Consider the following 11,143-nt stretch of genomic DNA (forward strand, 5'->3'; position numbering starts at 1 on the left):
ATATTATTAAATAATTTGTTATTTTATATATATATATATATATATATATATATATATATATATATTCAACTTAATGCTATTTAATATTTGTGTATATCAAAGAAATTAACCTAAATATTTTATATTAGTTCAATATAAATGTTTAATGTAATTATAATAGTTATTATACTTAAACATTTTAAATATATTATTTAATAATGTTTTAATGATTAAATTATGTAAAACATTAAAATAAGTACAACATAATTATGCTGTCTATATTTTAAATATAGACTATTATTCAATAGTTTAAATCTTTTTAATACTTAAATGTTAATGAATTATATATAGAGTGAGATAGATTAATATGCTTTTTTAATGTTTGTGTATATTAAGTAATATTTAAATTAATGTTTTATATAAGGACCAACCTTATATGTATCAGAAAGTAAATTGTGTGATCCATTGATTTTCATTTTCCTGCAGCACGCTGTTCTCTGCCTTCCTCACGCTGCTGTTGAGTCTGTGTGTGCTCTTCCTCTCTGGAGGGGCCAGTGTTACTCTCACCCTGGGCCTGGTGTCCTGGTGCAACACTGTTACAGACCACAACACCAGAGCCTACAGGTACACAAAGCTTTAAATCTATAAGCTGATATGAAGATTGTTTGTGTAGCACTTTTCACAATGTTTCAAAGCAGCTTTAGAGAATTGATTAACATAGATTATGGTCTAAAACTATGGTCTAAAAATGCATACTGTTGAGTGCACATGTTTCAGGAATGAATGAAATACCTACATAATGTTGTTAGTGATGTATTTAATGATTCTCTGTCTCTGCAGTTGTGCTGAGTCACAGTCCGTTCCTCTTTATCTGGACGTTGAGACATCCTCTTTCTACTCTGAGCTCAATTGTGCGCAGGTAAAAGAGCAACTGAAGTAACTTGTTTTTCGTTCTGAGATCTGTGGCGCAGTTCAACAAAACATGCATATTTTACATGGTAACGTGTTATCCTAGGTGTGTCTCTCTTTGCAGATCTCTCTGTGGTGTGTAACGGCTCTGTGGTTGGCTCACTCTATTCTGTCCTTCCTGAGGCTCTATCATTCCCACAGTCAGCAGATTAGCGGACCGTGTTTATCCAGGGAGAAGGAACTCCTCCTGGGCCAAACTCAAGTGGAGTGTCCCATTCATCATCCGCATCCACACTCGCACCCTTCACACACTCCCAGTGTTTTTGTCTAGCCATTTATTTAGTGTTCATAGAAGTTGCACTTTGAGGTTGGTCTAAGGCCAGTTTTATTGATTAGAAAGAAGCAACAAGAAGACTTGTCCAAGATTAGCGTAAAAGGAAATGTTACTTCTAATCTAAACAAAACCCCACAAGTCTCATGCATGTTACACAAAGAATAACCTCAGTAATCCGAATTAGCCTGGTTTTTTTTTTATCTATTCATTACTTTTTATGCATTTGTTGAGAAGTTTTTGTCATGTAGCTTTTTGCTTACATTGACGTAAAATGTCTTGTGTGCACCCATTTATAACTTTGCCATAAGGATTCTAATTATATATATATATATATATATATATATATATTGCACTATTAATGCATTGCTCTTGCATATGCAAGATATCGTCTAACTTTATATGTTCAGCCATATAATATTATAATATTGTGAATGGGAAGGAAAGACTAGCCCGTTGCATGTGCTCAAGTCTGACCCATGCTTGTTTTGTACTGTGAATGTATACGCATACAGTGTGACTTTCTGCATACTGAATGGTACTGTCACTCAAACCAGACATTCTCTTTCTAATCCGATGAAGTTTTCTTATATGAAGCTGTTTGTGTTGATGCAAGCTCCTGGTTCATAATCTACTTTTGCTGGATATTGCATTGCTTAATTTATGTGATGGAAATTCAGAGACAAGGAGAAGCTGGAAAAACAGATGGAATGTCAAGAATGTTGCTCATCCTTTTTGAATCCTGAACCTTTGACCTGGAGGATTGTTGTGAAACACAAACAGTTGAATAAGAAGCAGGAGGGAGATGAGAGAAATGTTCATTTATGGCTTGAAAATGTGACGATGCTTGTGTTTTATACTGCTGTTTGTATCCATTATGTCCTATTTATAAGCTCTTCTCACTTGAGTAAAGGTAATAGAACATGGTGTCTTGATATTAAGTTGGTGAACTTTGTTGTACTTTTTAAAACAAAATAATTACTAAAATCAAATTTTCAAACGTAAATGGCAAAATCATGGTTAAAGCAAACAGAGCAATCAAAAAATATATTTATAAAAATTATGTTATTAAATGTTAATCCCAGACCATAAAAAATATTCATTGTTTAAACAGAACAGTCTCAAAAATATAAAATATCAAAAAGTCTCAATTTTCAAACATGTATTTGTCAATATTGCAATAGCTATATTTTTAAAAAGTTAATACTTAAGGACGAAAACTCTGTACAAGTGCACATAAAACAAGTAATTACATTTTGTCTGGAATTTGGAAAATATTAAGTGTGAAATGCAACTAAACACAAAGTTAATTGCAATTACATTTTCATTAAAGTACATTCACTGACCATATAATAGAATAATTAAAAATTTAAAGCAGTACCTAACTACTCTCATTATCCCATAATTAGTTTGATCAACATGAATATAATATTTATTAATATATAAAATCATTTAATATAAGGCCTTGTTTCCTCCCTGTCATAGTTGTCAGTAAAATGGTAAATACAGTAATTATTACTTTATAAACAGTTCTGTAAAACTGATAAATGGCTCAGCAGTTAAGGAAAAGGTTAGCTGGTTACTATTGCTTGGAATGCATTTTTCTCCTCAATACTGTTTGCACCTCTTATGCTACACGTCAATCTTAGACAGCTGAGAAACTTCTTTCTCTTTCATCACAGTCCCTTGTTGTAAGTCAGCACCTTGCAATCCGTTGCCATGGCAATTTCCGGCTCAAGGTGAGATGCCTCGATCTGTGAGGAGCAAAGAACGATTAGCAAGCAATTCCCTGCTAAAATATTTATTATTCAAAGCACACACACACGAAAAGATTAATGGCAAGAGGTCGACAGACCAAATTAAAACTGCTGCAGCAATTGTTTGCAGTAGAGGAAGAGGAGAAATGATGCAGGTATTGCTGCAGTACCTCTGACATCTGTGGGAAGAGACTGATAGCCAGCGGCAAGGACAGACCAAAGACAGCCAGACATACTAAACTGTGCACAGGCAGCATCATTCTGCGACGGGCCTGCATCAGAGGAAGCCTGGTCGAGGACAGTAAGAACAGACTCTCATGACTGTGCTTTTGTAGCTATTAAACAATAATTGAATTATCATTTAAAGAATTACAAGTAAAATTGTAATTCATAATTATAATTAATAATATATTTATAATGTTTCTAACAATGAATTATTATTAATTATAATTAATTCCCATTCAGGAATTAATTTAAATGCAACTGAAGCAAAAATAACTCCATACTTTTCCAAGAAGGCCATTATTATTGGTGGAAGGACAAAGATTGGCAGTGGTAGCGCTACTCGCGTTAGTGCTGTTTCTATCAGTGCCTGATAAAAAAATAAATAAAAAACAGCATACAAATAAAAAGTCAATTTATGAACAAAGGGAAAGAACTACTTTTGTAAATTCAAGTAACAACATGGCTAGTAAGAATACAATTTTGACTTTATAATTATGACTAGCTTTACTTGCATTGATTTGAAAATAAAACCATTATATCAACCAACTGAAGTGGGGAGTCCCAACTGTAATACTAACATACGTACATGTTTGGCAGCTATCCGTGAGGATCCCACTACATTCCCATTGCTGTCTAGCACATCTATTCCCTCAGACAGCTCATTGTGTCTCATTAGAGCCACGTTACAGATGTTTGCACTGGCTGAGAAGTAAAACATACACACATCTTAGTGATGAGCATCCATGCTAAACAAAACATGACATCCAGTTTCTGTGAAAGGTAATCTCGTCTTAATATAGTTTGCACCGCATAGATAGGAGAAAATAACCTGATTTAATATCCTTCTGATGTGTGTCTATTATTTTAAGAATTCACAGTTGAATCTGCAATGTACTTGATTAAAATATAGTTTGGGGTCAGTACGATTGAAATAAATTATTACTTTTAATCAGCAATGATGCATTAAACTGATCATAAGCTGTTCTAATAATAATGTTCTTATTTTAAAAAAATGCATCATAGTTTCTACTAAAATATTAAACAACAAAACGGTTTTCAAAATTGATAATAATAAGAAATGTTGTTTGCGCATCAAATCAGCATATCTGAATGATTTCTGAAGGATCATGTGACAGTGAAGAAACGGCTGCTGAAAATTCAGCTTTTCAATCACAGGAATAAATGACATTTTAAAATAAATAAAAAAGAAAACAGTTCAATTTAAATTGTAATGATATTTCACAATATTACTAATTTACTGTATCATGGATCAAATAAATCAGTTGTGGGCACAAGAGAATTCTTTTAAAAACATTCAAACAAAATCTTACTGACTACAAACTTTTGAATAGTAGTGTGTGTTATGCTTTCATACTGACAGCAGGGGGAGCTTCACACAATACAGAGTGAGGGACTGAGTCAAGCAATATACTGTATCTGTGTACCGACATACCTACAGCAGGGAAGGGGATAAACCTCTGTATGAACAGTCTGGTGGCAGGGTTAAATTTGCTGGATTTCTCAATAAGTACATTCAGTCCCACCTACAGTAAAACAGAATATTACAGGGGTATTTAAATGAGATTTACAAGTTAAAGGGGTCATATGATGCTGCTACAAAGAACATTATTTTGTGTATTTTGGTGTAATGAAATGTGTTTATGCGGTTTAAGGTAAAAAAAAACATTATTTTCCACATACTGTACATTATTGTTTCTCCTCTATGCCCCGCCTTTCTGAAACGCGTCGATTTTTACTAAGCTCATCGGTCTGAAAAGCGAGGTGTGCTCTGATTGGCCAGCTATCCAGTGCGTTGTGATTGGCCGAATATCTCAAGAGTGTGACGGAAATGTTACGCTCCTTACCATATTTTTATTTATTTATTTTTGCATTATATAAAAGTGTGAACTTATTTATTTTTTGCCTTTTACACAGTCCTGCTACATCCACTTGTAAATATTTTATCACAAAATCCATCAATATGCTATTGATGTAGCAAAAGTGTATATAAAAATGAATTATACATTGAGACATAATACAATATTATATAATACAAAGAGCAGAGCATCATGTGGAAGTCATGGCAGCCCTGTCCTGCTCATGTTTGTCTTTCTGCTTCTACTTAATCTGTCTGTACAGCCCCCTTACCATACTGTGATGCCTTGTCCCGGCCGGAGCAACAAGACAAAAACATTAAAACCCATTATAAACGAGGCATTCGTTGCATCCAGTGGGGACATAATTACAGATTATAATGACTAATACTGTCTTTTTACGCGTTGCGTTGCATCGCGCCACATAAACATAAAACCACGTCTGCATTTGTGATCGGAGAAATGACAAACAACAGTCGCTACGCTACACTGCTCAAAACTCGCATTTGAATCGTCAGTGGCAAATTTTTAAAATATAAAAAACGTACCTACAGCCTTTGAGTCAGAACAGCCTGCATTGTAGTCTACTCTACCAGGATCAGGAAATAGTCCTCCATAAAACGCTCTGCACACATCTGAATATTTGGGTTAAACTGTTCTGGAACAGTGTTGTAAATACAACTTAACCACTGATTTCTAGTCGTATCCTCTTTTGGAAGGCCAAACAAAGTAGTTTCGCTTTCACAACGAAACACAGCGTCACACACGGCGGCCTTGAGTGAGTGGAGGCCGGAGGCCTAGAGTGAGGAAAGGACGGCGGATTCGACGAAGGAGACTTGTGGCAACCACATGTGACGACCCCGTGCTGGACTCCGCTTCGTCCACGGTGAAAGACAATACTACAGTGAGAATAAAAGTTACGCCTTCTTTCTTTGCGTGAACATTTGGGCGGCATTATGCAAATCTTCCCACACTGTGACGTAGACATGTGGGGGCGTGTTAGAACGAGCCACACTATTACCACTAAAGGGTATTAAACATTTTATAATCATAAATAAATGTTCTTAAAAATTATTTTCATATCAAGCATTAGACATTTTAAGGGGGCAAACATTTATACACCACTTATTTAGAGGTCATGACACAATGACAAACATTTACATAAAAAAACCCACAAAATTAATCTCAAACAAAACTTGCACATCACTGACTTACTGCAATAGAAACAGCACTGGTGACGGCACCCACATATCCCTGAATAAACTTTGAAGTTGGTGTTGGCTAAACATAAAATTGGGGGAAAAAACAATTATCAACATCCAGGTGCAGCAAATGTACCACAGACCATTGTGCAATGAAAAAACACTCAGAGGTCGTGAACCACAGTCAGATGCTGGACAGATGTCTGGCCTTCAGGACACAACAATGATCATTCAAATGGAATCGAGTAGAAGGAACTCTTCACTGAATGACCATCTGCAGCTGCATTGCAATAGTTAAACCTCAAAAACCTGACCTGATTTAAAAGAACGTTTCTGACTGTACCTTTGTGGCATTGCGGTTGGCGTAGTTCACACAAGCGTTGTGACTCTGGTTAAGCCACTGTAGAAGAGAAATTCCTGATAAGCCTGACAATCATTTTAATTATTGGTTAATTATTGTTGAATTCCTCTTTCAAATAATGATGATTGATTTTATTTTCTATGAAGTCAGCTTCTGGTAAAAGTCAAATATATATACAGGAAATCTAATTTAGTCTGATATTTATTTCTAACTGTAAAACAGAGGCTGTTGGGATACTGACGATGCAGAGCCAGCCTTTAGGCTTCCTGGCACTGAGGCACTCAAATGATGGGAACAAGCCACTCTACCTGCCAGAACACTGTAGAGGCCAAAGTCTGGTTTGGAAGGAGAAGACCAACAACCTGCAAGAGAGTATACAGCATGCTGGGTATACAGCAATATGCTGGTTAATAATATACACCTATCTATAGAAACAAAGGTTTATTACAGACGTTAGAAACTCAATACAGATTTCAACACCTCTTATGGTTAAAGGATTTGGATGTGTCAACACTGGATGCATAATGATTGGCAAGGCTTCCTTCTCTCATACTTGCTCTGACTGTGTGGCACTTTGATTTTTTTTTTTTTATAAGCAGACTTACGATTGGCGTTCCAAATGGCACATAGCCTGTGAAATGCATCCAGATAAGAGAAAGAGCAACAACAAATTAGAACTCAGAAATCAAAACAGAGTATAAATAACCTCATTTGCATTTGTCTGAATATGTATTACTTTATTTTTAAACAATGTTAGTATGGTGCAATTCTATTATTCATTTCATGGCATGACCAAACTGCTGCACACATGCATAAATAATCACTGTTTTTGGGTGTACACATCCAGAATGACATCTATAATACACATCTTATTATATTATATTAAGTATTAATTATAACTTTCTATATAATTGCAATGTTTTTAAAATAAGTCTCTTATGCTGACCAAGGCTGCATTTATTTGATGAAGAATTGTAAAAATAGTAATATTATGAAATATAACATTTTAAAATATAATTGATTTCTATGATGGCAAAGCAGAATTTTCTGCAGCCATTACTCCAGGCTTCAGTATCACAAGCTTCAGAAATCCTTCTTATTATTTCTTATTATTAACAATGCAGAAAACATCTGTGCTGCGGCTTAATATTTTGTGGAAACTGATACATTTTTTTTCAAGATTCTGTGATGAATCAACAGTTCAAAAGAACAGCATTCATTTACAATATAATTTTTTTTTTTCGAGGACCTTGATAGAAATGTAGTGGAGTGAAAAGTACAATATTTGTCTTTCAAATGTAGTGAAGTTAAAGTCATAAGTTTCCAGAAAAAATAATACTCAAGTAAAGTACAGATACTCAAAAAGCATACTTAAGTACAATACTTAAGTAAATGTACTTAGTTACTGTCCGCCTCTGCATGTACTATACATAAGTTATCTGTTGAGACATCCAAGATTTCACCTGGAGATCTGTAATTCCTGGAGGAAGATTCCCTTGCTTGAAATCATCCAGGAGTTTGATACATTCTTTTAAACGACTCTATAAAAATAAAACAGAAATCCAAAAGTAATATAGGACTACAGGATTCAGCTCATCCAAAATGTTTCATTAGTTAATAGGAATTAACATTCATTCTTTATAGATGTGACATAATTACAGTATATAAAAGAAAGGAAAGATCATTGTAGGGTAAAAATAATGCAACTCACTGATTAATTCACCACAATTACTATATCACAGACAAGATTTCCATACCTCTGTCACAAACAAAGTGGAAGGATCGATGATATCAATGAAATGTCTCAAAAAGAAAAGCTGTTGGGCATGCATCTAATGCTTTAGCGCTTTCTAATATAACGGTGCTACCAAAACCTCTCTTACGCTCATCACGAGCAATTGCATCGGCCAGTTATAATGTTATAACAGACACAACGCAAAAAAGCGTGAGAAATGGGTGACTTTCGCAGTACAGTGCTGGAGCAAAGCAAAGGACCACACATATGTTGTTTATCAACGCCCATCCATCAAAGATGCCCAGACAAAGATGCACTTTAACATCGCGGCAAACTCTTTACCTGCTCGTAACGCGGTTTTCCCAGCCGAAACACCGGACAAGACGCAGATTCCGCCATCTCAGCAGCGGGGAGTGATGTTAAATAATAAAAAGGTCCATGAGACGGAATTTGTAAGAATAGTCAACTCGAGTACGAAACTAGTGAAGCAATAGCTCGCAGGGGTTCATGGGAAGTGTAGTTTCCTGTTGAACTCGAGACTAAACAGATCGCAGAGCGCATTCCACACCCGTCACAATTACAAAAGTCTGAAAGATTTACATCACAAAATATATTTTTTTCCCCACAGTATTTTTAAAACTCTGCTGACTTCGGACAACTTTGAAGTTGAGCAAAATAATTTGCATCTAAAAAATGACCATGGTTTGCACCAAATATACATGGCAACCATAAAAATACATATCCATAAAAAAATTTAATGAATGATTCTAAAATATCTTTGTTAAAACAATACAAATCTTGAATGGTTCAAACCAATCATAAATTATAATAATATCTCTTAAATCATTTTAACCATTCATGAGATGATTTGGATGATAAATTATGCCACCTAGCAGACAGCATTTAGGATAAGAGTGTGATTGGATGGTACACTGCAAGTAATAAAAAAATATGAATTAATCGTTCAGATCTGATGAATTAACTCCACATGTCATGCACGTGCATATATAGGCTATCAGAATCAGAACCATAACCACAGATATTGTGGGGGTATTTAGACCAATATTCAGATATCAAATGTGTTCCACCCCCAGTCCTAAATATGAGGATTATGTAATAGAAAAGGTCACTGAAGGTGCAGAAAACATCTACCCGCCACTTACAAAATAATATATCTTGAATAATTAAATAAATAGTCAATCTTGAATAATCGCATTTAGGAGATGTGATTGTTTTTATAATTCACAATTAATTGTATCATATGTGAATCATTAAAATAACCTTATCAGACAAATAAATGTTGTTGAGTGATGTTAGTTTGGTTTAAAATAAAAATGTTCTGTTGTTTCTCTCTTAAAACAGTATAGCCTTTTAACACTGTGTTAAATTAATTAAGCCTATAGTCAGGACATAACTACATTTAGGGAATATTCTTTGTTCCTTAACCAAGAATGAAAATGAGTTTCCTCGATCTTCATAGTAATAGTCAAAGATCAAATTTGCATTACTGTGGCATTTTAATGTTAAAAAAGTCATTGCCGTTTGACACTGAGCCCAAACGATGCAAGCAGAGACACTGTCAGTTTGAGCTTTGATTCCCACAACATTAATATTTCATGAATCCCATCTGCGCATTTTGTTGCTGTTATGAATCAGTTAAGTGTAAACGTATATATATGTACAATTCCTAATGTACTTTTTACGTATAGACTGTTTTTATGCAATATACAAAATGTTGTTACTATTAAAATTTAGTCTAACGTTTACAAACTGGGCTAAGCACAAAGTACAATTAATAATCTTAAAAAGCGCGGCAGTGCCACCCAGCGACAATTAATTATAGCACTACTGTGACTGTTGACCCACCATACTGTTCAGCTGTAAATCTCATACACCTATACAGGTCAACTATGTAAAGAATTCAAACAAACAAACACACGACAAATGATTTTATAACTTTATTTTCAAATAACTTTGAAAATGAAGCTGTATGAAATAATTTGCAATAAATAAAACAAAATAAGAAAATACAAATGTGAATGCATGTTGAAAATAAATCCACAGAGGCACATTGCAAAATGGTGATTAAAAGGCTAAACGAATCAACAACAATCTAGTATCACAGTGATACATGCTTCTTTCCTGCAACACATGGGGAACACAGAGCGAGCGTAACTCGAACTAAAAAAAGTTGAATTTTATTTAGGATGTATAGTTGGTGAAATACAAATAATTTTGATGCACCGAGTCAACAAAATTAACAGGAACCCTGTATTTTCTTTATGTCCAATACTGAGACATAGAACTGATGTTTCTTGTGTGACAGAATCTCACATCATTTTCATCAGCAGAATAAATGAGGAAACATCAACCAAACAAACCACTGAATATAAACGAATAAAAAAAATAAAAAAAATCACATGTATTGTAACTTTAAAGAAAAACGGAACAAAAACAATGGGATAAGACACAATCAGAATGAATATAAGAGAAAATCATAAAGCCACTCTAGCACACAAACAAACAAAAGATCTTTGTTTAACTTCAAAAAAGCATCGCTTTTGTGGTTTAGAAAGCATAGGCATTTGCATATCACTAAATTTGCTACTTTAGCAATGATCTAAGTATGCTGCAGTGCTAAGGCTTTATGAATATATTTTGTGTAGCATATACTTAAGCTACAGCGTAGCAGGTTGTTTTGCATAGCTTACATGTTTGCAGAGGCAAATTCTGTGCAAGTGCTTGATGGAAGTGAGCATGCACTGATATC

General features: G+C 34.5%; 2 protein-coding genes across 2 annotated transcripts in view; one reads left to right on the forward strand and one right to left on the reverse strand.

Moving 5' to 3' along the window:
* The window catches only part of LOC107601517 (transmembrane protein 179-like), a 2,504-nt gene extending 879 nt beyond the window's left edge, over positions 1-1,625 (forward strand). Inside the window, exons 2-4 of the mRNA XM_016293739.1 lie at positions 466-603; positions 820-898; positions 1,013-1,625. Of these exons, the coding sequence (XP_016149225.1) occupies positions 466-603; positions 820-898; positions 1,013-1,219 (424 nt within the window). The 3' untranslated portion in view covers positions 1,220-1,625. The remainder of the gene's footprint in view (positions 1-465; positions 604-819; positions 899-1,012) is intronic.
* Positions 1,626-2,569: 944 nt separating this feature from the next.
* On the reverse strand, positions 2,570-7,282 carry LOC107601450 (sideroflexin-5-like). The gene is made up of 9 exons (XM_016293634.1): positions 7,244-7,282; positions 6,947-7,000; positions 6,621-6,677; positions 6,291-6,356; positions 4,655-4,745; positions 3,788-3,903; positions 3,483-3,568; positions 3,147-3,264; positions 2,570-2,973 (listed from the first exon to the last, which is right to left on the reverse strand). Exons 1-9 carry the CDS (start codon positions 7,280-7,282, stop codon positions 2,896-2,898), a joined length of 705 nt encoding a protein of 234 aa, XP_016149120.1. The 3' UTR covers positions 2,570-2,895.
* Positions 7,283-11,143: the final 3,861 nt, after the last annotated feature.

This window comes from Sinocyclocheilus grahami, unplaced genomic scaffold (assembly GCF_001515645.1).
Source record: "Sinocyclocheilus grahami isolate Dianchi unplaced genomic scaffold, SAMN03320097.WGS_v1.1 scaffold306.1, whole genome shotgun sequence".
Taxonomy (NCBI): Eukaryota; Metazoa; Chordata; class Actinopteri; order Cypriniformes; family Cyprinidae; genus Sinocyclocheilus; species Sinocyclocheilus grahami.

What these genes read in the sequence shown, in the direction of transcription:
- LOC107601450 (XM_016293634.1), bottom strand. Translation starts at nt 7,282, where the DNA reads ATGCATTTCACAGGCTATGTGCCATTTGGAACGCCAATC. An exon ending in CCTCTACAGTGTTCTGGCAG is followed by an intron (nt 6,678 to 6,946) that starts GTAGAGTGGCTT and finishes TCTCTTCTACAG; the next exon opens with TGGCTTAACCAGAGTCACAA. An exon ending in CACGGATAGCTGCCAAACAT is followed by an intron (nt 3,569 to 3,787) that starts GTACGTATGTTA and finishes TTTTTTTATCAG; the next exon opens with GCACTGATAGAAACAGCACT.